General features: G+C 43.1%; 1 protein-coding gene across 3 annotated transcripts in view; it reads right to left on the bottom strand.

Annotated features, from left to right (window-relative positions):
- Positions 1-11,997: 11,997 nt before the first annotated feature.
- The window catches only part of gria1a (glutamate receptor, ionotropic, AMPA 1a), a 73,788-nt gene continuing 57,816 nt past the window's right edge, over positions 11,998-27,969 (bottom strand). Inside the window, exons 12-16 of one of the 3 annotated variants that reach the window (XM_030112417.1) lie at positions 24,933-25,131; positions 22,606-22,853; positions 18,992-19,106; positions 14,296-14,430; positions 11,998-12,380 (exon numbers count right to left, since the gene is read on the bottom strand). In XM_030112417.1, the coding sequence (XP_029968277.1) occupies positions 12,213-12,380; positions 14,296-14,430; positions 18,992-19,106; positions 22,606-22,853; positions 24,933-25,131 (865 nt within the window). In that variant the 3' untranslated portion in view covers positions 11,998-12,212. Of the gene's footprint in view, positions 12,381-14,140; positions 14,431-18,991; positions 19,107-19,825; positions 19,941-22,605; positions 22,854-24,932; positions 25,132-27,969 lie in introns of all 3 variants that reach the window. The other 2 variants (XM_030112401.1, XM_030112409.1) reach the window with 2 other exon arrangements.

Here is a 27,969-nt window from a genome sequence, read left to right on the forward strand (position 1 = left end):
TCCTGCTGCGAATGCCAGTCACTCAGACTAAAAGAAACGGCCCGAGGGCTCGATGGATGAGAAACGAGAGGCGCTACGAGCTATAACGGGGTTCGGTCTTGCAGCATCTCTGTGGGCGGAGTGTGTGTTTGTGTGCGCTCAGGTCTCATGTGCATGTCGATGTCTATGTCCTTCCTCATGTACACAAGAAGGGGCAAAAAAAAAAACTTCCCTCCCACACACAAACGGGTGCAGAACACACGAATACACAATGGACAAGGCACAAGTCAGGACGGAAGGGAACCAAGTGAAATACAAGTGATGGAAGAGATAAAAATAATGAGGAAGGGTCAACATCCATGAAGCTGTGCCGTTCAGAAGCAGCTTATCCAAGCCGGGCGAGAATTTCCTCCCCGATGGCTGCGAGACTCCGCTCCGTCCCGACAACACGAGCTGACAGCGGCGTCTTCACCACTATTGATTTCCTTTCTTTCTTGATTTGGAAACACATGGCTCACGTGGAAGGAGGAGACGCAGAAACCAAGTTAGACTACCTCTCTTCATAACTGCGTTACTGAAATGCAAAGGGAAGAGAGGGACGGCGTTCGGGAACGGACCCGACTTAAAAAAAAAAAGCGAGGCGGTCACAGCAAAAATCGATAGTCAACACTGCTGTGACACACACATGCACACACACACACAACGCACAAACACTGGCACAGCTACTTCGTACAGGGCAGCAGGCCCGAATCAAATCACAGTGCAAAGATCGGCTGTCGGAATACTGATTCTTTCAGAGACTTTTGGTGATTTACCAGCTAGTGCACTTTATTTACCTGCACATGCATTCACCTGTACACTCTGATGGCAGAGGATCGAGAGGCTTTTGGGAAATATAATCAGTTTACACATAGCTGGATATTCCAAACCTGTAGGTGGCAGTGTAATCAGATGCATAGAGCTACGCTAGCCAGTCAGAATCCTGAAAAAAGCCACAATGAATGGATCAAACTACATCCTGTTCCTTCAGTGACAATGGTGCGAGGGACTGATGTGGTTTTTAAGTAAAAAAAACGCACAAACAACATACAAGCAAGCACTTCCTTAACAGTAGTATCCATTGCCATCACCGTCGGCAAACTGTAAACAGATTGCACACATGAATTTTTTAAATTGCGATTAATAACATGATTTCAATAGGTAATTGCAATTAATTGCACTTCCAATCACATAATGCAAAGGCATTCTTCAGTCTAAACAATCCAGGGATTGGTTGAATTTAAATAAATTGCCGAAAGCGTTACAGAGTGGGCTTAAATTTACACTTTTGTAGTGTTAAAATCAACACTGGTCAATTCTGACAATCTGTGTTGTTACAGTTGAACTCTAGACAGTGTTCATTCTAATGATGGACACTTTAAAGTGTATATTTTAACAATTAAATTTAACACTAAAAAAGTGTATATTTCCACTCTTTAACGCTCCCAGAGTTGATTGAACACTGGTGAATTTGCTGTGTGGCGCCACTGATTTTAGTCTGATGTAAAATAAAGTGCCATGTAGACCAAGAATGTCTACATTAGTACAGTTTTCAAACTGAAAAAAAAAAAAATCCCTAATCCTTATTACGTGATTAATCAGAATTAAAAAAATATCTTTAGTCAGGACTGTGATTAATGTGATCAACTCTGACAGCAATAAAGTATTACTGGCTCTAAAGCTCTACTGTAACTGACCACTGGCCAACTATCAAGGTCTCCCCAACCCCGCAGGAAACAAATGAAAGTCAGAGCCGAGTGTGTGTGTGTGTGTGTGTGTGTGTCCACACCTGTGTTTGCTTAGGTCTCTTGGAAACCGGCCCCGCTGCTAATCATCTGTCCCTATTAGAGACGCAGAGAGTAAAGCTATTAATGTGGGTATTTGTGCGTGTGTGTGTTTCTACAGCGTCGGTCTGATGTGGCTGCTGTTGCCACTGCTGCTCATCAACAGATCTCTAATGAGGGATAGAAAGTGTGAGAAGTCTGCACCTGGACACAATTAGCAAAGCATTCACTTTCAATGGCTCTCCAGGCTGGAAGCAGATCCTCTCCCCGCGCCGCTCGCTCTCATCCCGTCTGCTTGTTTGCATGTTTTCTGTTTCCTCATCAAAATTCTTTCCTCGGCCTTACATAATGCTTCCACATCACTGTACCTGTGGGTGTTTCCAAGAAAGCCAATTAACTGGCTGCTGAATCTGTCGTTTTTTTAACGTACTCCTAAAAACTCTGCAGTTTCAGTGAACCTCACAACTTCAGGAAGTGACTTTGTGGTTTTCAAAATCCAGGACATGTAAGACATCCAGATTTAATTTTAGATAAAGAATGATTACTTTTAAAACCTTGGGACATGAACTTCATTCTTCTGGGACACAGTTCATCTGCAGAGCTACAGTTTTACCTCCAGACATGGTTTCAGTTGTATATTAAAGAGAAACTGAAAACATCAATGGCTTGCTTTTATAAAATAACTCGCTTCTCTGTCTTTAATACCCCAGAATGTGGAAATATATTTAATTTCTGAAGTTTGATTGCTTGTCATGTGTCCAAGAGATGACAGATTTATTCCACAATCACAGTGATCAAAGTGAAATTACTGTTGAAATGTACTGAAATTGAAAAAATGGAATAAAATAAAATCAGCTATGCTACTTTTTTTTTTTTTTTTAAAGCTGTTTTGGCAACATGTTAAATTTAACTTTATCCTATTGGGAATAGGTGCTAACGTTCAGTGCTTAGTGGATATGAAACCAAAATACACAGAAATAACTGGAATAAATTTGCATGAGACGCTGGAGGGCTTGTAATATGAAATGAGGGCTTTTAATCTGAAACCAATACAAAAGGTTGCAGCAACTGGCAGACACAATGACGCAACTTTGGCTGATGTAAGTTTGCACAGTGCTGCCGTGTTGACCCTTTGGCGTCAATTTTATTTCTGCACGTTCCGCAGACAAGCAAGCGGCTTCAATCAAATCTCCCTCAGCACTTTGGTTAAAAGGAATAAAAAGCGCACACAGCTCAGCCCCACAGAGGACCAGCGTGTCCAGAGCGCTTTCACCACCTTTCACCATGCTTTCAATCCCCATGATGCAAATCGAACCTCCACGCTCGTCTCCGCAAGACTTTTTCTTCCATCACTCCATCCTGGATGGTGTTAATCATGTACTTTTTCAAAGCATGGCAATCAAATGATACTTCATATAATGGATGTATTTAAAAAGAAATACCAACTTCTGGAAGTTATATAGTTTTCTCGGAAAATGCTTTGAACCTTGAAGACGCGGTGAAATCATGAGTTACGGGCTTTCAGAATTTTGGATAGAAACCCTTCAAGGCAGGCGGACCGTGCTCGAGATTTGAATGACATTTTCCGATGCCAAGAAGCACCGAAGGAAAATCTGCAGTAATGGCGTTACAGTGTTTGTACTGGACAGATTTGGTTTTAACACAAAATTCGGAGGCACACAATGTGAAAAAAATAAATAAATATTTGACAAGTGATACTGAAATAAAGGTCCTAACAGGAGATAAAAAGTTGGGATTTTAAATTTAATTTTCTGCAGAGCGTTGAATCCATTAATCTTCAGTCCCACTCTAGGTCACTGGAACTGATCTCAGTTAAAAGGTGAAGGACGCTCCTCAGAGAAGTCATCAGTCAGACTGACGAGCCCACCATGCACATGAAGAACATGCAAACTGCCTGTGGAAAAGCCGAGCCTGGACTCGAACCCACGGCATTCTTACTGAGGTGAAAGTACAACAAAAGTTTCTCGTTTACATGGTTTTAATATTGCTGTTGTCATGTGCAGAAGAACTGTCTCCATGGAGAATTACTCAAAATGTGAACTGAAATGGAAAATTTTTCCTTATTTTGATGGGGACAGTCATGCCATTTTTTTTTTCCCACCAAACAGAGCTTTACTCATACAGTGCATTTCACTGCTTCAGTCTCATTTCACACATCAGTGGAAACAGCCACCACGACAGAAAAGGTCACACACCAAGCTGAGGTCTAAAAACACAAGGAAAGCCTCGGATCAATCCGCCAATCACACATTTCACAGTGCTGGTTGAGAAAGGGGTAAACATGTATGAAAAAGAAGGGAAAAAAAGATCTTGTGACTGCTGCAGCACCTATGAGACGAGGAAGAAAGAAAGCGACAGAAAAAGAGAGAAAAGCGAGATCTTAATTATACAGTAGGCCGCTGGCTGTCTGAGAGAACGAGTGGGGCCTTTCTGGCACTTGATGGCACTAATCATGGGGTGTGACACAGCATGACACCCTGCTATCTCTAATGTAACACACAACACACACAGGATGATGTACACACGTACTGACACTGCAACACACTGGCACCTTCTATATTTGAACCCTCATTATAATAATGAAAATAATTCCTTCTTCCAGGCTGAACAGTGATAGGAGAAACAACTGTTGCATGAAATATTTCTCTTTCAGCATTTAAGTTTTTTTTTTTTTTCCATGGATACTTTTGATGTTTTAATGTATAGAACACAATCAGGAAAAACAAGAGATGAATTATTCAACCGGCAAGAAATCCAATTAAACGCTGCCAGCAGCAGCTTTGCTAACATCTCAGTTTGTTTGGAGTGATCACATTATCACAATGTAAAAAAAAAAAAAAAAAGAAGAGTCACAGACAGTATTATGTCTCAAATTGTTAAGCTTCTATCACTCGGACTTGTTGCTGCCTTCTAATTGTCCACAAATGGACACATTAGTCTTTGAAACTCACAGTAAAAAATTGGAAAAAATGACTGAGTAACAAACGGACTATTCTACAGCTCGTTTCCTGTTTCTGCTTCAGTGAAGCGAAGCCCCCCCCCCCGCCCCCAGGGGGAGTTCAGACGGTCAGCTGAAGTCTGCCGCTGCACACGGCACACTGCTTTAACCCTCATAACTCAGTCTATCCTCCAAGGTCCTCATCAAAACCCACAGCGTTTCTGCTGCATTCATTCAGAAACTGTCGGACTTTAAAACACAGCGTTATATCGGTTCCCATTGATTTAGTTTGTACTTGCTCTCAAAATCAGGCTGCAATTTAGAGTTTATGTGAAGAAAATGTGAGTAAAAGTGTTTCTAAGGAGACATTTCTTTTAAAAGCATCGCTTATGGAGCTGCTACGACTGAATTCTGGGGCGTTTCATCAGGCCGGTGATGCATGTCGCACACGGCTGAAGCCTGTGGCGCTCTGATGATGCTTTTCGGTGCCCAGCCTAAAAAGCTGTGGCAACACTTGCTTCATATGGAGAATTTCATAAAGCTTAGACTCTGGCCAGCGTTATTATCATCACCCCCCTGCTGTGCTGAGCCTGCTGTTTGGTTGTGAGGAGTGACGGGGTCGGCCCAGAAACCAAATATTCTGGATTCATAAAGTGGCTTTATTCTGACTGCAGCAGAAGCTGAAGGTGCAGCACTCACTGAGGCTTCAGCATGTGTGTGTGTGTGCGTGTGTGTGTCTTGGGGGGGGATTTACTACAGTAGTGACTAAAGCTACTTCACCAGGACATAAACAAAATCTACATAAATCAGGTGGAGTTTATGTGGGCAGCCCATTGAAATTACAACTGACCTTAATCGTAATGATGTGGGAGGGAATCGGAGTGCCTGCTTTAAAAACTGTCAACACACATAGGAGCACGCTCTGAAAGACCTTGGTCTGGACTCGAACCAGAGGTTTTCCACTCTGTGGAGAGCCTGCGATCCACTACTCCACTATTTTCTCACCCCTCCATGATCTACATCCCAACTTTCACTCAGTTGCACATTAGTCACAGTGGCGGGCCGCTCCAGCCTGGTCCCATCTGCTCCAGAGCGTTTGGTAAAAATGCAAGTTTACGGGAGGTTTCACACTCTCTATATTCAGAGGGAATCCCCTATACTTTTTGGCTGGACCACAACAGCAGAGTCAGACCTGTAAATAATGAGTAAGGGAGAGGCGCCGCAGAGTGTTTGGAATGAACCACGAATTATATTGTTAAAACACACATTATTGTGAGTTTATTTCTTGTAATGGAGCAAGTTGTGGGAATTAAAATTGGGAAACAAGCTTCAATGCAAAACCTCTAACTACCGAGAAAAGCCCAGTGGAGTCTGAAAGCCATTAACAGGAACATCCTGTGAAGTGATAAAGATCAGGAAATCTGGCTGCAATGTGGTTTGAGCTCTCTGAGGCGGTTCGTCTCCTACAGTTTGACAGTCCACCCATAACTGATTGTTAATTACATTTCACATCTCCTCACTGCATTTAATGAGCTTAATCATTAAATGTACCTTCTCTATCCAAATAAATGGTACCTGACCTTTTCACACATAGTCTATGCTTTCATCTTTTGCTCCATGGAAGTTGGAGCCCATCCCGGCTAAAATCTGGAAAATCTGTAGAGACACACAGTCCTCCACACACACACACTGTGGTGCAGCAGTTCTCGCTGGTTAACAGCGGTGGGAATGAGGCGCTGCAGGTTGATTGAGTTTGACTTGTGGTTTGTCTTTCGAAGAGCTGCAAAGCTGCTGTCTCTCTTCGTGCTGCTCACCTTTCAGACTGTTCAGCATCAGCTGAAACTGCTAATCCCGTACAAACTCAGACCTGCTTGAGAGCCGTCTTCTAGAAATCAGTGTCAGTAACATGAACAAAGAGATGAATTAGCATTTTTAAATAAACATGAGCTTACCTTCAACAGCTGGCTGCTTGTTAAGAGTATTTTGCATTTGATGCTGTTTAGTCTCATGGTCAGTTTGAAATGTCTGGATTCACACATCAGTCATTTCCTGGTCCTCATGGACGCAAGTCCTGTGTGTTTTTCAGAGGCCCTCCTGCTCCAACACACCTGAATTAAATGAATGCATCACAGTGAAGCCTTGCAGAAAGCCGGAGGAGTCAGTCGTTACTACCGGGTGTGCTGAAATGACGGCACATGGAAACCGTGCAGGAATGTGACCTCGGAGGATCAGAAGTCAAGGAAATGTTTCACAGTCAGGGTTTAAAACAGGAAGTGAAGCAGTGTCTTACAGGCTCTCGTCTCTGTTTTGACACAAACAAATGGCGAGTGTATTCTAATGCAAATTAATTTCAGAGAACTGAGTGTGAAGGTGCAGTTTAATTAAATGTCCTCACTAATCTGTGTGACTCCAATGAGGACCAGGAAGTCAGCAGAAATTGATTTTGTTTAATTGGTTTGCAGCTCATGTTAAAAGAAGAAGAAGAAAAAATAAAGAAAATCTGTCTCCTTTTCTTTTTCTCCTTTCCCATAAAACAGAGCGCCTCAGATTATTTTTTGGATCACTGCACTCGTTTCAGATCTAGGGAGTGCTTTATCCTCCTTTGCTTGTAATATCTAAAGTCATATCCCATTTGCCCAAGGCACGGTGTAAGATATACGATTCCTTCTAGAAATAAAACCGAACAAATATATGTAGTTTATTCCTTTATTCGGTTACAAAAGCATGATGACTTCCTTCCAGGACACTTTGGTTAGAAAAAAAGTTTTATTTCTCAAAAGTCTGATCCTTCATATTTGTATTCCTTCATATATATATGTATATTTAAAACTGTGAACCCAGTTATTGACCATAGTTTTAAGTTTAAAACCCAGTGACATCCTTTCCAAAGTTTAAAAAAAACAAACTAAACAAAACAATAAATGTATCTGGTGAACAAACTGTGATTAGATTCCAGTAATTAAACACCTTGAAAAGAAAAACAACTAAGAAATATTCACATGGAGTCAAACTTCAAGCACTTAAAAAATACTAACAGGATTTTTCTTTTGAGGAAAGACAAATTAAAGTCAAAACTGGCTTCAAACGACATTAGCATCTACGGGTTATTCAACATCAGTGTGTGCGTGTGTGTTTAAAGTCTTCAAAGTGCCGCTTCCTGGGCACCCCGACTCCGTTTATAATACAAACACCCAGTGTTCTTTATTTATTTTTTTTTTAGTTATCCTTTTTTTTGTACAAATCTTGTCATGTTATATAAAACATATCTCCCAGGGTAAAGCCTCCACCGGGGGGCGCTGTGGCGCAGACTAATCAATACATCATCAGCAAAAAGAAGACGCGGATGAGGGAGGGGAGGAAAACGTTTTCACGCCGGCAGATAACTGATTCCGGTACACCGAGGCATGATTGCAAAGGACTTCAAACAGTTTTACTGGGGGGAAGGAAAATCCTTTTTTATATACATAACAGGTGGAGATCTGTATGAATTCAGTAAACTCGGAACGCCTGTTGTTCTCCCCTGGTGTGACAGTGCAGAGGAATGCAAAATTTGATATTATCACTTCTTTTTGTGACCTCCCCCAGGTATTTTTTTTTTTTTATTTTTTTTTTTATCATTTTGCAAAGCAGAAACTCAAGAACAAAAAAAAAAAACAAGCCACGACCCATAGTGGAAGCAGAGGATGAGTGCTGCCTTTGTACAGGCGCCCGGGTCTTTGCTGTGAAATGAGAGGTCGGCCGGTGTGGACGGTGTGTAATCTATCGCTGACCTCTGACATCCAACAGCAAGCGGGGGGGGGAAAAAATAATTAAAAAGACTCAAGAAACAACCTTCCTGTTGCCTCAAAGTGAAACCAGACCTCTGGACCCTGTTAGACCCTCATGTATCGAGCATCTCTCATGACGATGACGATGCTGTAAATTATAGTAATTTTTGCCATGTCGACATTACCTGCTTCATCTGTCTAAACCAAAAGATTTTTCTGCACGTTCTCCAACGACTGCAGACAGCGCAGGTACGTGGAACTGCCTTGCTTGCCTTGCAGAGAGAAAGAAGAATAATAAAAAAAAAAGATACACAGGTGAAAAGAAAGGAGGTGCGTGCTGGCAGAAGGCACGCGGTGTACCCTTTACTTAGCCGCTGGCTGTTGTGAGAAACTGTTATTGGTTTCTCTTCTGCTCTGACAGCTTTCACCTGTAAGACTTTACTAGATAAGAGTCTGGATTTTCCCTTCAAGAAATCCAGCAGAAAGACAAAAAAAAACAACAACATTGAATTGATCTTAAAAGACAAATATGAGAGGTGTAGTGAAAGGCTGGATGCGCGGCGGCTTCTTTTTTTTTTTTTCCTTATAAGCAACATATATCACGCCACGCTGCTGCCCCGGCTGACATTTCCCTTCAGCGTCGTGAACATTTGCAGTACATCATCCTGCCTCGAGTCTGCAGTGCTGCCATATTGGACCATGTTCAAGACGTATGTCAGCGCCGCCCAACTAAACTCACATGATTGAGTTCTATAATAAAAGATACTGCTGCTGGGATCCTACGTATGCCATATAAAGATGTTTATCTTAAAAGTCAGGATAAATCTTTATGCGTAACCTGTTACACCTATGGCTTTTTGATGTAAAGCTTATCTCATGATTTTGATTTCTATTCTTTACAGTTACACTGTTTTTAGATCTGAGGAAGAGTGTTTTGATGAAACTGGTGTAAACTGGTGGGTTTACGTCTCCATCCTCGGCTCTGGTCGTGAACTGTGTGTCGTGGACTGAATGAATGAGATCTCTGGTCAGGGAGCAGTTTGGGGTCTCTCCAGAAAAGCTGGAGACAGTTGCAGGGTGCAGGGATGTGGTCGCTTTCAATACGGCGGCAACATGTTGATTAAGCTGGAAAGAAAATGGATGGATACTTCAGCCTCTACTCAGTTTGTGTATTATTTTAAAAAAAAAGTACAAGAAAGAAGACGGGGACATTTTCCTCCTGTGGCTTCCTCAGAAACTGCAGACAGACGTGGCGAGATGATGCCGTTATCCAATTACATGGCTGTCAGTTCGACTTCTATCTGTGCGTATCGATGCGTCAAAGTGTCGTTGGGTGGATCGCTGGATCCACCCAAAGACGTGCGAGCAGCCCGACATAAATCATGTTTTAAGACAAAGTCAACTGACACAATTTTTTTTTTGTTTTAATGTACGCAAATCTTCATTAGGTATCAATGGAATTAAGACTGACTGCTTCCACACTGAGCGAGAGATTCAAGAAGCTCTAAATCTATTTTCATAGGACATGAAAATTACAAAATGTGCAATACTTAATGTTTAAAATCAGTGTGAATCGAGCATGAAGTGACAAATAAGCCTTTCCCAAGACTGCACTGAGTGTGATAAGATCGAAATTTGACAGACAGTAGTCTCAGATGGACTCCTAAGCCTCTGTCGTTCCCTTTTTGATTGAAATATTGCTTGTGAGTAATACGTGACAACACCTTTCTCAATGCATATCAAACGAGCGAAAGAAAAAAAAGAAGAAGACAGAAGCGAAAATGATGAAATCACTCATGTAAAATAAGTGAAACCGTTTGGCAGGAAATTGTTTGTTCATGTAGCGAATGGAGAAAATAGGTTTTCACAGCATTACACAGATGAACCCATTCAGTGTTGGCTTGTCCTTTCACTGGAATCGTCGAAAATAAGAAGAAACTGCTGGCAAGCTTTGCTCTTTTTCGCATCCCTTAACAATGTAATTTGATATAAAATTACAGAATCAGACAGCGTTTCAGTTTCTGCTCTCAATCACTCACTCACAGGGACAGAAATTAGCGCACCGACTGCCAAAGTAAGCCATGAAATGCAAAGTCTACCAGCCAAAGCCGTTCTTTGTTGAAAGAAGAGAGCCGGGGACGTTTTGGGATGGAATGTTCCTTTCGCATGTGGCTATCTGCCCTCCGTCATCTCTGCCCTCTGTTGTCCAGCGCCTGCCACTCTGATTTCCTTCCACATGACGTGATCTGAAGGGGAGAGCTCCACCGCCGAGCAGCGCGGCAAACGCTGTAACCTTGACTTCCGATAAAGACACGTAATAGCGACTGTAAATCCGTCAGGTCACGAAGCCGAAGCTCTTCCCAGCGCGACTCCTTCCTCGCGACGGTGAGAGGAGGCCAGGTTTCCTTTTATAGGCCACGCACGATCTGCAGGGGATACGCCACCCTCAATAAATTGAGAGGGAATAGCCGTGCCGCCCATTTCATTAAAAGCGAACCGAGCTGAAAATACATCACGGAGGTGAGTGAATTATGCAACGACAGCTCCGACAATAGTCTGAATATTTTCTATGAATTCGATCCTTTAGCAAAAATCCTACGAGACACTATGAATGTCACAACAGCAGAATACAGTGTAAGGTCACTCAGTACTGTACACAGCCACAGAAGAGTGTGTCGGTGTGTCTTCTCCGTCCGCTGGCCAAACACACGACCCAGTAGCAACAGGTGTACAGTGTACCTGGGTGCGTTGGTGAGGATGGTCATGTGGCACCGAGACAAGGCATGACGTGTAGAATGAGGCGTAGCAGCAATGCATGTTTGTTGTAGCCCAGCTGACGGCTGATCTAAACAGCATTAACCTCCAGACAGACCGAATCCATCAACTCGTGACGAAGCTCTCTGCGCGATTACAACAGTGTAAACCACACACGATATCATAAAGACCAGCGATGCTACAGAGCTCTGTGTCCGCCCCCCTCCCCCACCCAAAAAAAAATAAAAAAAATAAATAAAATAAAATAAAAATGGAGTGTGAATGTGAGAGGGCGGGGGGTGTCCCGAAAACGATGTGGAATCACTGCAGCAGTCACAAGTGTCCGTCCTCCTCTGTGCAAAGCCACGATCCCTCGGCCATCAGAAAGCGTGTAGGTAGTGCGGGGTCGGCGGTGGGGGTGGGGGTGGGGGTGGGGGGGGGGCGGGGGGATTGCACACGCAGACGAACGTCAACAGCTCCGTCGAAATGGCACAGCGCAGGCGTCACACTGAAGAAGAAAGTTCTCTTTTTTTTTGTTGTCGTTTTGTTTTCCACATAAATGAGCACTGTAAAAAATTCAAAAACGCGCCCCCTATAGACGGCTTCTTTTATTGCAGCACATTTCCCTTCTTTTCTTTTTCTTTTTTTTTTTTCTGGCATCTCTTTTTTCCAAACATCCACTGATTCTTTTCTTAAAAAAAAAAAAAAAAAAAAAAAAAAAAAGTGTCGCACGTTTCTGTTCGTAGTCCATAAGGAGCGGTTTGAGAGTGCATTTTGGCAGTAAAGTTAAGTCTTTATTTCGTCGACAGCCAGGAGAGTCGATGGGTCAAACCGGACGGCCATGGTTTTGGAGGTGAACAGAGTCCTGTGCTCTTCTTCTTCTGCCCCACCCTGCCTGTCCCTCGCCGCCAGCACGGTTCAGCGTGACGGTCACATGCCTGAGGCACCCAGTCCCATACTGGCGGTGTGGCTCATGCAGGGCAGCGTCTGAACGGTCTTGGGGAAGTCGTGGGTGAGGATTCGTCCGTTCTCTCCGCCGCTCCCGTTGCCGCTCATCCGGGTCAGGGTGGAGCAGCGCATGGCGTCGTTGATGGATTGCTGCCGGAGACAAAGAGGTGACAGTCAGCCCGCGGACCGCGTTCCAGTCAGCGGCACAAATATGCAGTTTATCCTGAACAGAACCGCTCATGAAACACGTAAAGCTAGCAGCACACAGAAAAATAACAAAAAGGACATTACTTTCTGCGAAGTCCGCGGGACGGAGCAGCTTCTCTGATAATACGAGTCTGTTTATGTTGCTGTCTGAACGCGGCTTGAGGATGCTGAGAAACCGAGGCGCAGATCGCGCTGTTAGGAGTCATAAGGTGCAGATTTTTAAGCTCTTTATCAGGGACTGAACGATCCTCCCGGGTGGTAAACCGTGGTGCCGGCCATTATGCATCCAATGTCCTCATTTGTAAAAGGAGGAGCAGAGCGGAGTGTGGGCAGCGAGGAGGGAGCCCAGGCTTCACTCAGAGGTTTAATAGCTCCACTCTACAGTCGCGTGCAATAAAAACCACCGGGCTCGAAAGCTGACCTAATGATGTGTGATGTGTGTGTATGTGTGTGTGTGTTCACGTGTGTGCGTCTTCGACGTCTGTCCGCATCCCCCTACGTTTTTAAAGCTGATTAAATTGGGCAAAGCGAGTCCGATCCAGAGCAGCCGGTAAGCGCTGCGCGGGGATTGGAGAATTACACCGGCCTCTAATTGGAACGGCGTTGTTGTTTCTTTCAAGCCAAACAGCACAAAGGCACCGCCGGACTAATAGGCTCCTCGCCAGCCTCATCAGCATACTGATCAGGTGCCTTTCTGCAGACTGATGAAAACATATGAGATTCATGCAGAGGATCACTCCTCGTCTTGGCCCTGCCTTCATTTTTTTTTTTTTCTTCCTGTTTTTACTGCGTGCCCCGAGGGACTTTGATGTTGGACGGGTAAATCAAAGGCTGCTGGCTGTAAATTGATCCATAAAACAGATGAGTAACGGCTACGATATCACAGCTGCTGGAGGAGAATCCTCACCAAGCACAACAAAAGCAACACGTCGTCACTGGGAGACCGCCGACAGACAACAGTTTGAGTTAGACCGTTTCTCGGTTAAAGCAGAGATGGAAGACATGCGAGCCGCGCCGGGCCTGCCTTATGGTATACAGATAAACGATGTTCACCACAATGGGCCCTGCGTTTGCGAGACAGTCAGCAAAAAGGGAGGAGGAGGAAGGAGCAAGGGGAGAGATTTGCTCAGAGCGACAGAGGTAGATAGATGTACCACTGTGATTCAAATTGCCTTTATACCTGTGAAATGCTGGAAAAGTAGGCTGAAGATTACTGTAATGAATGCAGTAATGGATATAACAGGAGCCCTGCTATGTAAGCTGAACCAAAAAAAAAAAAAAGGTGAAATGTGTGCTTTAATGCACTCCCCGCCCAAAAAAGTAACACAGAAAATGAATACAGCAATTTGTGACGAGCAAAATTTTCCTTCTGTGAAACCCACGGGTGGCTAATAAATCAAAAAGATACACGTCGTGACGCAATAATGCATGAAAACCTAGCTGATGGGACTAAAGCACACTTGTTGAACGTCTCCGAACAGGCATAAGGGCAATTTTAAAATCAAGTGATTCAACCACACTGCGGGACATCAGGGACATAAAGAGCGAGGGAGGGCAGAGGTAGAGAGAGGTAGAGGACAGCTTTGGCACTGCGGTGGAAGCCGTGAGAGGCCATACTGTGATCACGGTTAGATGGGAGGAAGAGGTGGAGGCAGATGTCATCATCATCATCATCATCATGGCTTGATCACAGCGTTTCCTACCCCGTGGCTGTGCTCTGCCCTTATATCTTAACAGTGTTGTTGGCGTACAGGCCGTAGCTCTGCAGCTCTGTGTAGGGGGCGCTAGCACCACTGTCTAAGGCTGAGCAGTGAAAGGCCTGAGCGGCTGAGGCGGCAGCAGCCCGCGCAGTGGACACCTTCATTCGGCGCGACTCGGTCCTGGACTTGTAGCAGAACTCCACCAGCGCCACCAGCATGGCCAGGCCCAGGCCGCCGATCAGGATGTAGAAGACGCCCGCCACGTTGCTGAGGCTCAGAGCGCTGGTCTTATCCTGGAGGGAGGAGGAGGAGGAGGAGGAGGAGGAGGAGGAAGAGCAAAAGAGAAACAGGCGAGAGGTGAGGGCTGATAGTGGCTACAAAACCTGAATAACACACACCAACATGTACACACAGAAAAAAAAAAAATCTGAAAGTAAAAAGACACAAATTGCACACAGACACACACTCAAAACCGCGCATACGTAAGAGTAAAAACACATACATGTTGTCTTGTTGTCTCACATCCATTTCCCACAGATTTACTCTAAAATGAGCTGGAACCACTGTTTAACCTCGATTAACGCTTTTAATGAATACAGGGAGTTTGTCCCTTCTAATGTTAGGTTGTTATCCCCATTACACAGACACACACCTGTCACCTTGTATTGTCTTCAAGCCATTTTAAAAACTGCTCCAATTTTAAATACAGCTAAACTAACCAAAAGTGTCATCTTAAAACATGCCTTACCCCAAAAATATGACTTAATTTAAAAGAGCAGAATTGTGTCCCCATAACATTTGTTGACAGATTGAGGTCCTGACGTTTTTGGTAAAACACGCACGCACAATCGCGCGCACACACACACACACACACACACACACACACACACACACATTAATTTGGCACAAAAAGTCAGACAGAGTACAGGAAAGACACAACATTACACGCAATTACAAAACATTAGCGATAGTTTCAGAGGCCTGTCTCACAAAGCTGGATTTAGAGCATTAGTGCCATAACTTTGGATTTATCTCTTCCTTTCTGATCTCCGAAAAATAGCGAGAGCAGAATTTGGTTCCTAACGACGCAGACCAAATCAGAGGATTTTTTTTTTTTTTCTTTTCGGGCTTAAGATTTATCCATAAACCATCATGATTAACATTTGCAATGAAGCAAAGAACAGATTAAAAAAAAAAACCTGATGAACACGACAAACAGGAAAACTGTTCATTCTATTTCACAGATGTGCAAAGTTTGTTAAAAAAAATAGGATATTAATTCACAGTTAGGAACCAGTACGTAATAAATGAAGGTTGTTGGCTTGTTCTGTAACTGCAGAAACAGACTATGAGGCAACCTGATGTTACCGTCTTTGAAAAAGGAAGTATTCTGCCTGAGCCTTGATGACAGGCTGTGATCTGCCTCTTAAGAGTAGGGGAAAAAAAAAAGGGAAGATAAGTCTACGGAGAGAAAATTAGCTCCCGGTGATTTATTCTGACTACATTTTTGGTCAAAGTCATTTTGATAATTTAACAAATCATGCTCGGCGCGGCGCTCCTCCATCAACACGGGGAATGTTAATGAAAGATTTTAATGCTGTTTTCTCTTGAATTTATTCATGATCCTTTTTTTTCCCCCCCACTTCACAGGAGGAGACAAGGAACTTCTTTGTTTGCTCCACATATTGCGAGATCAGTGATGTGCGGAAGCGGCCGACCGAACTCTCGTCACATTGTGCAAACTGGACGCTGCGTGTCTCCGTTGACCAAGCTGAGAGGCGTTATTAATATCAAAGGTAATGAGACAATCTTGTTTGTTGAAACCGATAAATGCATTCACAGATCTGGGAAATTTCACTTCCAAATGACAGAACAAAGCTGCTCGTTATTCATGTAAAGAAATCGCATTAAATGCTACATTTGATAACTCTGATTTCATATCCAAATCTCAGATATCGATCACTCAGAATCATAAATGTTCAGTTAAATCAAGCTGAACTCACTCTGTGAGACAGGCCTCGTGCACTGAAAACTGACTACCAGCTAAAGTAAACCTTTCACAATGCGGTCACACAAAACATGTCACACCAAGTCCAGATGAAATCTAAAAACACTTGTGCTGCTAATCAATCAGATTTAGTTTGAGAGAAGATACACAGACACTCCACGACCCATGCATTCATGCAGCAGCACTAACACGTGTCTAGTTTGACACCGATTTATGTATCTGGTGATTTGTTGCACTTACTTATATTTATGTCTGTTCATAGTGCTTTGGGTGATTAAATTAATAGAAACTAACATTAATCTAATAATGGCTTCGAATCTGAGTCTTGATTTTATGTTTTATTAAACTATAATAAGTAGTATTTATGTGAGGATGGGTAACTTTATCATCTCCAAATGTGCTGAAATGTCTTTAGAGAAATAAAAATGAGGATTTTGGTGTTTTAGTAGGGAATGTTGGTGTTGATAATCAATACTTTATATTACTCGATACCATCATTCAGTCTAAAAAATGTGTTTTCACCAGAACAGGTGTGTCAAACTATGTGCAATGAAGAATATATTTCTTCCTCTATGGTTAAATTAATGCTGGTTTGTAGTCACCAGATTCTGAAAATTACATCGTGAATTTTTCTCTCAAAGAAACAACAAAACAACAAAAAGAGAACAAAGTGAGGAAGCATTTTATTCCTCCTGACTGTAAACCGCTGAGAACTGGGAGATGGAACTGTTTGAGGATGTGTGTGAGATTTCTGACTGGGATGATAAAAGGACTTCGAAATATCAGTCTCAGGATGTGAGTACAGAGAACACATTAAAAAAATAGTTCATTAAGACGAATAGGTGAATAGACTGACTGTCTATAAACAACCTAATGCGAGTGCATATGTTGTGGTTTTCTACAAAATGTCTCTTGAAATGCATATTTTTGCAGTGAGGATTCATACAGAGCGTGTTTTACGATTCGCCCCCCCAGAGACCAGAGAGCACTTCATGGCACATGGTTTGACATGTCTGCAGGGTGAGAGGAAGGGGAACGTGGAGGCATCTGAACCTCGAACACCAAAGCTTTTCCTGGACGGGAGCGTTTCTCTAAGGCGGGTAAGTGAGAGGAAGCATGCACACAGGGTGGCATACTCGGTCAAAGTTGGAGTTGTTATAACGGTTGACGGGGTTTGCACCCGTACATGCACTGGAGTGGGGTCATGATCAGGGGTCAGAGGGCAGGACTGACATGTCTGAAGAGTTCAAAGAGAGGAAAAGGGCTTCGTGCCTTCATCTGTCTCCCTCACTTCAGTTATTTCTTCTCTTCCTCAGGCCCGAGTTGTGTTCTAGCTGCTAGAGTGATTAATACGTATTTAATCTACAGTACAAACCCAAGGTTATCATAACACTTGTTATTTGTGTGCCTGTGTGTGTTTAAAGGGTCGGATCATCTATTTCAGGAGGATTTATTCCACCTCGATGGAAACTGTAACCTGTGTATGTACAACAACTCATGGTAACGATCCAAAGAAAGCCGCCACACAATATTTATTTACACACCGTTAATGAACAGCAAATCTCTGACAACACAAGCTCTTCAGTGGGAAGAAGCACCACCAGAGTACTGGCCCAAATATAAGACACCGTGTGTGGGAGTCACATATTAAAAAGTGTGGGATCATTTAATTCTTAAGGAGAACGGGATTTTGTTTTTGCCCTCGTGACATGAGAGCCTGTCACTGCGCGAGCTCTGGAAGGTTTTGTACTGAAACTGTTCAGTAGAATTATTTCAAAGTGAAACTGGGTCATTTAGAAATAGAAAAACAAACAAACCAAAAAAAAAAATAAAAACAAATGGAAGAATACCAACAACTAACAACGCAAAAAAAAAAAAGCTGAATTCAGGCTGGTGGGAACCATTCTGGGGACACTTTTTCCAAACAGTAATTATGTTGTAGTGGCCCTCCCTCACCCACTCCGCCCATCAACACAATATGACGGCAGCTTTGATGGTGTGCGATAAAATCAAAGTCCCTTCCAGCAGAACTATTAGCAGTGAATGACAATTATCTGACGAATGGATGTATTTTGTGTGAGACAGTTTCTCGCGGGACTGCAGAAAATGACTGTTCATATGGTGTGAGATCTAATCTGCTGCTGCACTGCAACACAATGCAAACAGTTTGCTCTGGAGGCACAAAAAAGCTTCGCCGCGTCTGCTAAAATTCACCTTTATGACCAATAAAACCCAGATTTTTACAAAAACAGACCTGAACATCTGTATAGTAGCAAAGCACATAAAACTTTAATGGATTTGTCATAATAGTTTATCTAAAAAAAAAAAAAAAAAAAAAAATATGACCCTGATTTTTCAAGGAAGAAGGTATTTGGCTATTTTGTTGCTTGAGGGTTAAAAGCAAAACTCTGGTTGTGGTACTTCTGAACTATTGACAAGTTAATTTCTAAGATGACCTCTATATTAATTTAAAGAAGTCTAAAACTCTTTTTAATGCTTTAAAAACATTGAAAGAATATTCAGATGTGCTTTTTTTGTTGAGATAATGTGGGATGACATAAAACACACAAACAAAAAACGGCCTATTTTCACTGAGTGTGTGAACATGGAAGCTTCACTGTTAAAATAACATAAATGAACTTTTCCAATGTATTCAGATGAGAGTGTCTATGGATAAACCGTCGTCTTATATTCGAGCCAATGTGGTGGTACTGCCAGAGCCACATGGGGAGCATCGCTCGGTGAGAGAGAGAGGCTGAGGGCTGGACTCGGGGCTGGTTCAGGATCGGGGCGGGGTAATGCTGGGAGGTGCTGTGAGGTGACGGGGTTTGGGGGTGGAGACTAACCTTTCTTCCGGAGTCCTTGCTGCCACACTCCCCTTTATCGTACCACCATTTGTTTTTCAGTTTGTCTAAGACGGCTTGCTCATTGAGTTTCAACACCGCTAGGTTTACTGGGATTCTTCCAACCACAAGGAAATAACATAAATAACATATCATACACCATGTTATTTTATGTTATTAAATCAGAAACACACAGCAGCAAATACATACACACATTCATAGGCTTGAGCTTGATTAGAAGCACATTGCGCACAGACTGACCCAGATCACACACACCACATACAAACACACTCACGATAAACAGCAGAGAAACCATCAGAAATAAAAGAGTTAAAGTGATATGCGTTAATACTCCATCTATCTCTTTTGGCTTGCTCCCTGAGGCAGTAGATGTGTATTACTATATCACTTTGGGTAACCGGCACACACTGCTTACCCTCCTCTATGCAACATCACTGATGTGAGAAAAATACTTTTGAATTTGACGACGGCCCAAATTGTAAGCGTGCGGTCTCGTAATATCGCCAATCACGAGGGGTCGAAGTGGTGAAATTAGCAATCATTGATCAAATTCCAACTACCTCCCTTCGTTTGATTAAAGCTGCAGACTTGATACCAAAAGTCCGCTCTCTGTGGTTTTCAAATTCCTCCCCTGCCGGCCAAATAATCACCACCCCCCTTTGGCGCCGTTTGCTCTTTCGACAGAACCACGGAGAGACGAAGTGCTGCCGGAGTGGCGGTGCAGCGCGGGGAACTGCCGGTTACCCCCTGTCCCTGGCCCGCCCCCACTCCCGGTGGTGGTGGGTTACCCGCAGGGTTTATCAAACTGGCTCTGACCTTGGAGTCCCCGCCCCCGCTGCCGCATTCTCCCTTGTCGTACCACCACTTGTTTTTCAATTTGTCCAAGAGGCCCTGCTCGTTCAGTTTTAACACTGCCAGGTTTACTGGGTTTCTTGAAGATAATATAAAACGATAGGAATTAGGAAACAGTCTATGGGACAAATATACTCGTATGGTGGTGGTGATCATGACAACACTGACTTCGTGTTAGAGACACTCCTGCACGTGGCTACTGACATGAGGCAGGAGTGCGGGTGTTAGTTGTATACTTGCAATGGACTGAAATGCTGAGGACCCGAACAGCAGTAGTGCCAGGTTTTACCGAGCAGGCGCCTCAGAAAGAGGGAGAACAGTCCAGAAGAAGGGAGATGCTTTGGATGCTCAAGTCTGTCCACAGGTGCTAATTTCCTTTCAGCTGCACCAGCATACAGATCGCGCTGGTAACTAAACCATCGATGTGCTCAATAAAACAGGATCTTCGGGAGTAGAAGCTTGTCTTGGTTAATTTAGAGCAAACGAAGAACAAGGTCAGTTATTAGACAAGCTGAGAGGAAATTTAACGACCATTTCCAGCCGGAGTCACCCAAACCATCCCCTCGCGGGGAGCTCTCGCTCTTTCTGGTGAGCGTGTATTCCCTAGAGCCGACTGGCTGAGGACAGAGATTCTCTCCATCTACAAAATCACAGAGAGGCAGAATCTGCAATCACAATTTGCATAAGCGAAGTGAAGATTACAGCCTGTGCCAGACTGTCTGTTTCCTTTGAATCAGTGTCAATTCTTCTGCGGAGGGCGATGATTTGGTGTGGTAATATATTCCACCTCTCTCTCCGGTAGACGCAGAGGAGTCTCTGTCCCGAACCTCGAGAGCACAACACAGCTGTAGGGAACACGGGTTTGCTCGGGGCCGGTAAAACCTCAGACTTCTTTCTTGTAGTCCGAGAAAGAATTCAAAAGTATGGGTGTTTTGGTTACTCAGTTAGTTTGGTCGGTTAGGTCGTTGTGAGCAAATGCAGCAAAGAGAAGTTACTGAATGTTAGTGGGATGGGGACATCTGCCAGGTAAATATATGGGGGTGGGAGACACAGAGCACATGTAGAAGTGGAGCAAGGAGAACTACATTATCAGAAAATGTCACTCGAAGCAAAGCATGCCCTGTGAAGACATTCCTGTTGAACAAAGAGTTATTTCACCAACATGTCACCACCAGACCTGCACTGCATCGTGGGTAATCGTCTATAAATGAAAGAGCTACACATGTAAATTGAGTAATGGCGGGTGAATAAGGAATAATTCAGAGAGCACTGGTATCAAAACTGCTATCGGCCCAGCTCTAATATTCTATACCCTTTTCAAGCAGATTCATTAACAATGCATTGCAGGTATGATTGAAGTCAGCTCTTTAAAATTACGGGTCATTCACACATGCCGACAAGTATGTGAGCAGAATAAGAAATTCTCTTTTGACATGATTAGAAAAAAAAAAAAGAAAAAGATAAAAGTTTTGAATCTTCCTGATTTGCATGCTTCGGCGGTACTCCAATCCAATCATGGATGTTTGTTATCTGCTAATAAAACTCCGTATCGGAACATCTGTGAATGACCACGGTGGCAAACGGAAAATAACACACATCGTTCAGTTCATAATTAACTCAAAGAGAGGGAGATAACGGGGGCCGTCCTCGGCTGGTGCGGAGCCGGAAGACTGTGGACGACATGATTTGGGAGCGGATTGATTGTTCCGCCGGTGCTGGGTCGCTAATGCAGCACGTCTGATGTACGCTATGCAAACTGTCCAAACTTTAAAACAGAGCATGTGATTAAAGCTTTGGGAAACATCTCTTGTCGCTATCCTGACCTCTGTCTGTCGACCAATCTGGAAACGAATGGATCCACAGCGAATTCGAATGAGGTCTTCACATATGGCTCCTTTCATTAAAATAAATGAGGCCTATTAGAGATAGATTAGAAGCTTTAGATGCCACCCGCTTCTGCCCTCTCTGCAGTTGCAGGAGAAATATAAATGGGAAGTTGGTTAAGGTGTTAATGTGATGTGAAATGACAGCTGCTGCTCTTGGACATCGATGGCTGAAGTACATCCAGAATGAATTATCATTCATTACATCAATGATCACATCCAACGTGGAAAAATATGTGTTCAACTCTACTGACTTCACATCCAAGGTGTGAGCCCTGGCTTTAGTGGGAGAGAAGCCATATGGGATGCAGCATTTAAGGACTAAAAAGGCCACTTCAGGGGCTCGGATGGCCCATTAGCATTTTGTATGTTTGCTTCGATGTGTTTTGGAGGATGCTTCAATTTGGAAGAAGCCTGCATAAAACTATGGAGGACAAATGCTTCAGAAGGCAGGACTGTCCTCTCGACATCCCTTACACTTCTGCCAGTGCTCACACGTCAGCTACGAACTGGCTGCATAAATAAATGAAGCATGGCTTTGAATGGTCGATACTGACGTGGTGACGTTATGAATGGTTTGAGGGCAAAACATAACAAAGGATGGCAGTGAATGCAATGTTCATGTCTTCTACATGTATGAACATAACCATGAAATGTTGTCTTCTTATGAGGGGGAAAAAAAATGCACACCTGAATAAAAATGCATGAAATCTCATGAAAAAGAGAAAAGAATTGATCCAAGAATGTGATCATATATTCAATGGATGAATAAAAGGATGGGAGATGATCATCATACACGAGCTCCAATAAAAGCCCCGGCCAGGGCTTTTATTCGCCCGCTTCGCAGGAGCAGGGCTTTACCTGAGGTGGGAGCCCTTCGGTGTGGCAATTCCATAACCTTTAGAGTCCAGGTTCCCCCCCACCTTCATAGTGTCACAGGGCTTCCTCTGTTCGATGTACTCGTTCATCGTGGACTCCAGCAGGTAGGCATACTTGCCCTTGGACTTCCTGACTCTCATTACGCCCTCGTCCGTCGTCCGGACGAACACGGACGGGTCCGCAGACTTCATGTAGGACCACATCTTCTCAAACACGGCGATCTTCGACCTCTGGCAGTTCCCCCAAGTGTCAACAAGAGAGCACAGAAAGAGACAGCAAATACATATTTGGTAATATGTATGTTGTACATTTTTGGAATTGTAGTGTCGGCCATTCATGAATAACCCAAAAAGACCGAATACAATCAACCATCATGAGGAAACTCAAAGATGTCAGTGTATTGTGCTCATTTCTACTCGGGAAAACAAACCAGCAGCTTTCTGATGCCCTGTCTAATGATGCCTCTTTGTTTCGACAAATGGTGCAGTGAGTCACTTGTGTTCCTGTCCAACAAAAGAACAAGAGAGAGAAGCAGCAGGCGCTCTTACCTGGTAACTTTTAAAGACACCCCCAATACATAAAAATGTAATTAATGAGGCTGTCGCTTTTACCAAGTCACTAATATCACCACCTACTGTGCTCTTAGCGGGAAAACTCAACGAGAGATAACCTGGTTTTCTACCTCCGGAGGCTGCGATTAGTGAAGAGAAACATGAAGTTCACCTGAAGTTCAACGTGTCTCTTTCAAGAAAAGTCAAGAGAAAAATGCAAAATTGAAAATGCTACCAAGCAGTGTCTCCGTGCATATGACGAAACATTTAGAAATTCGAGAGCTATCAGGTTATCAAAATAAGGCGATCTTAGTAATACACTGGTATCCTGAATGAAAATTAAATTCCCACACACTCGTTGAATAAAATGTGATTAATAAAACAAGAGTGAGCAAATGAGGTTTGATGCTAAATTAGGATGCTTCTTCTTGACTGTAGACATCCAGGAGTGTTATATAAACGGTAATGGTGCTGTTAGTCATTCCTGCGCTGATGCTGGTGAAGTGTTGTGCTCAAGTGCATCGCTGTGGAGCTCTGCAGGTCCGTGCCTGCTTTCCTCTGTCAGAGAAACATGCTTCGTCCACTCCTGCTCAGCTTTTAACCCAAACGCTCTGGAGAGCAGCTACCAGCTCGCTCGGTTACATCTGACATGATGCAGAGCTGCCAACTCAACGAGCATTCAGAGTGAGACTCGCACAACTGATCTAAAACTCACACTCGCCACACACACATTTCTTTCCTGACGCCGATCGGTTGCTTTTTAGCTCGATTATGGACCGGGTGGGCCTGATGTACTCATAAAAAGTGCAAAACTGGGTGCAAATACACAGGTGGAAACTTATGAGAACAAATTTGAAAACTAACACTGAGAAATAACATAATAATAATAATGATACCAAGATTACAATTGAGCGTATCTGACTTCATGAATATGATTAGAATATGATGGATCATCTGAAGGGAGCAAAACATCAGTTAAAAACGTTGGCAAATTAACCTCAAAAAAGTGAAAATGTAGAATGACTGCATCCAATTTGCTGTGTTTGCAAGGAGGGAAAAATCAGTTCCACCTTTTCCAGAGATGCTGCTGTTTTTCTAGTGAAAGGCATTTCCTCAGCTGGCCCACCCTGACTTTTATCTGCAGGTTAACGATATTTTCCATATTGTCGTCCTTTTTACTTCTCACAATCTTCTCTGCTGCTCTTGTTTTCTCCACAGCTTTGGGATCATGACAGAACATCTTCAATATTGCATTTTTCTGTTTGGGAACTTTAGACTTATTTGCTGTAATGTTTAGATATGTTTGCACTCTTAACAAATTATTTAGCAAGCACTCGTGCAAATGAATGAATGAATGACTTCTCTGTGATCTGGAGGCTGATAAATACATTGTGTGTAACATAGTCAAAAAATAAGGTGCACTCAAAAGTTGAAGGTTCTGCAAGACGCAAACAGAAATAACTGCAATTATGGCAAAACCAGATGTCGTCTAATTAACTGATGAATGCAAAACCTTTTCATCATCATTTATTGAAAGATAAAGCAACGACTGTATATCTGCCACTTGTCAAGAGTGATGCCTGTATGTAATCCGGCGCTGCTGTTCCTGATCTTATCTCACTGGCATTAACAGGATCCCTCCCTGAGTTGTATATTCCTGCCAGTTTACTGTAAGCATTTCAGAGGCAGACACAAGAAATGCAACAGATCTGTCACAGACATTTGAGCAAAGATCAATAAGTAAAGCAAATGGCTCACCTTGAAGAACTCTTTGGTGGAGCCGGCGTCCAGCGTTCCATAGGCGATCTCCGTCTGCTTGGCCAAATCCTCGGCGCTCTCTATAGGGGACACCATCCTCTCCACAGTCAGGAAGGCGGCCAGGTTGGCAGTATAGGACGAGATGATGATGAGAGTGAAGAACCACCACACGCCTCCGACAATGCGGCCCGACAGGGAGCTAAAAACAGAAGGACAGGATGTTGTTGGCTGGTCATTTATAGGCACGCACACAACAAACCCAGACAGAATCAATCATACTTCGGCGGAGGGCCCGGAGAAACAAATAGCATTAGCCTCGTGTCTTCATGGTTAATTTAATGCACAATCAGGGAGAGCAATCTAAAAATGTTAAAGCCATCCACATGACCTACATTGCCTCACATCCAGTCACTCTTCATTCCACCAGGCCTGGAGAGCTTAGTCCAATCTGCTAAGGAAAGATAACCAGGACCACAAAGGCCCACTCAGTTTCTGCCTGACGAATTAATCTCACTTTAAGAAAGTTGCCAATATGTTTCATGGAACCATTCACATTAATTGTCGGGGATTAATAAAGAGAGGGGAACACTTAGCCAGCGCTCTAATTGCACTTCCAGAAAAAAATAAATAAATAGAATTAAAAAAATCAACTGTGAGCAAAATCCCCGGAGTCAAATCCCTGCCTTTCCTCTGTGAGCGTCTCTTCACCTCAAGACAAGCCAGCTCCAACAGCAACTGCAGAAATCATGCTGCGTTACGTATCGGTTCCCCAACAAGAGCCGAGCCACCGAGTGGCGCAGCTTACGCAACGAAAATGACACAAATCTGAAACAAAAAAAGGCTTTTATGATTCACCTTTGTACCGTCAAGCCAAACGGAGCAAGAACATGAAGGCGAGATTAAGTATGGAGAGAGGGAGAGACAAAAAATAAAAGGAGAAGCCAAAACATAATCATTTAAGATGCTTTTCAGATGACGGGTGGATGATGAAAGAGCAGCCACGGAGAGAGCGAACAGCAAATAGAATGGATGTAGAGCCTTTGAAAATCAACTGGGGGATCGCAGAGCTGTCTGCAGGGTGTGTGTGTGTGTGTGTGCGCGTGTGTGTTTTGACTCTCTCACTGATCAGTGCTCAGATGAATGTGCGTGAGGTGAAGCTCTGACTGAGCGGAGGGGAAAAAAGCAACATGCTTTTCCTCAGTGAATATTCAGCACTGCAGTAAATTACTCATAAGCAAGTGGTTGATTCTCTTTGTGAGACAACTAAAAAGAAGGAAAATCCATACTTCTTGACTCGCTGACCCTCTCCTTTCCACACAGCAGCCCTCAGGTTTTCTCTCTGTCATGTCTGGAATTCAAGGCTGTTATTAGTGAACGTACTCGAAAGATCAAAAAATGGGAAAAATCAAAATAAAGCAACATTTAGGAAAGATTAAAAGGATGTGAATACTCTGGAAAAATGATAGAAACAGGACTTAATTTTAACATTTCAACCATTTTAAGAAATAGAGGAAAAGTTTGTGTCTGTTCAGTCTGCAGCCTTCGTGCCTTTCTGGATGGAGTTTGCATGTTTTTTTTTTCCTTCTTCTTAATGGTAGGTGTGCATGTGCCTGCGTGCAAGCGTGTGTGTGTGTGTGTGTGTGTGTGTGTGTGTGTGTGTGTGTTTGCTGTTGGACTGGTATGCTGTGTGTTGTTCATGCTGCCTCCAGCTCCATATGATCTCAAGTGAAATAAAGTGAACAGAACAGAAGGTGGACTTAAGAGAGATCCTATTTAAGATTATTGTTTCAGTTGTTAATATTACATTATCTTCAGATTAACGACTCAAACATGACTCGCCAGTCCACAAAGTTTTAGTTTATTGTCTGGTGGTACTTACATTGCAACCAGAAGCTGTTAAAACAGCAACAGTGACGGGCTGCAGGATCCAAAATCAGGAGCTATACAGCTGAGTCAAATGAAGGGATTATTATCAGGCTGCTGCAGAGCTTGATTACAACACATCCATTTGAGTCAGGTATCGGATCACAGAGACATCTGCAACGTGCAGGGAATACGGAACTACAGAGATAAATTTCATGACGGTATTTAAGTGTTTGCTGGGCAGCGCTGCCAGCAATCAGCGGCTTATTAGAGGACGTGCAAACTGTTGACGAAGCCTGAGAGTTTTTTGCACTCCGTCATGTGCTGTGGCCTCAGTGCATGAGGACACAAACAGGCAGGCACAAATATGGGAAATTTATAGTCATAAATTAATATAAGTCTGTCTTTGAACTGTGGGAGAAAAGTGGAAGATGAATAAACATCCACACTGCCTATGCGAGAACATGCAAACTACAAAGAGAGGGGGAGAGAGAGAACGAGAGAGCGGAAGCAAAAAAATCATTACACATTCAACAAAAAAATTCATTTCAGAGTTTGATCAAATGCAAATTAACTAGAAAGTCTTAGTTGACCTTCGTTGCTACGCGCACATCACAGAGAAGCTGAACTTTGAAATAAATTGTCTGAATGGAACAGAATGTTTTTTACTCACATTGTACAAGTAAAATTAAACCTGAAGTGCACTTTTCGGTGTCTAATGTAAAAAAAAAAAAAGCCTAAATCACTTAAACACACATCCAAGTTGACGAGCAACAAGACTCCACCCACACACACACACACACACACACACACACACACACACACACACATATATGTATACATATATATATATATATATATATACATATTTTATTTTTCAATGAAAATCCTTTCAAACTGAATTTCTGAGTTTCCAGTAAGCACACATTCATTTCTTCTTTCCAGTAGAATTTGAGTTATTTTCTGACAGTTGCAATCGCTCTTGCAGGCTCAGGCTCGGTTATTACTGTCAAGCTCTCTCTAAATCATTACACAGTTTGATATTGGTAGAAAAAAGCAAAAGGAAGAAGAAGGTATTCTATGAAAGAGGAAGAACAGAGCTGGGTTTGGGGGTAAAGGAAATCTCAAACAGTGATACAGTCGAGGGAGGAGGAGGGAGAAATGGCGGAGATGA

Source organism: Salarias fasciatus, chromosome 2 (assembly GCF_902148845.1).
Source record: "Salarias fasciatus chromosome 2, fSalaFa1.1, whole genome shotgun sequence".
In the NCBI taxonomy this organism is placed as follows: Eukaryota; Metazoa; Chordata; class Actinopteri; order Blenniiformes; family Blenniidae; genus Salarias; species Salarias fasciatus.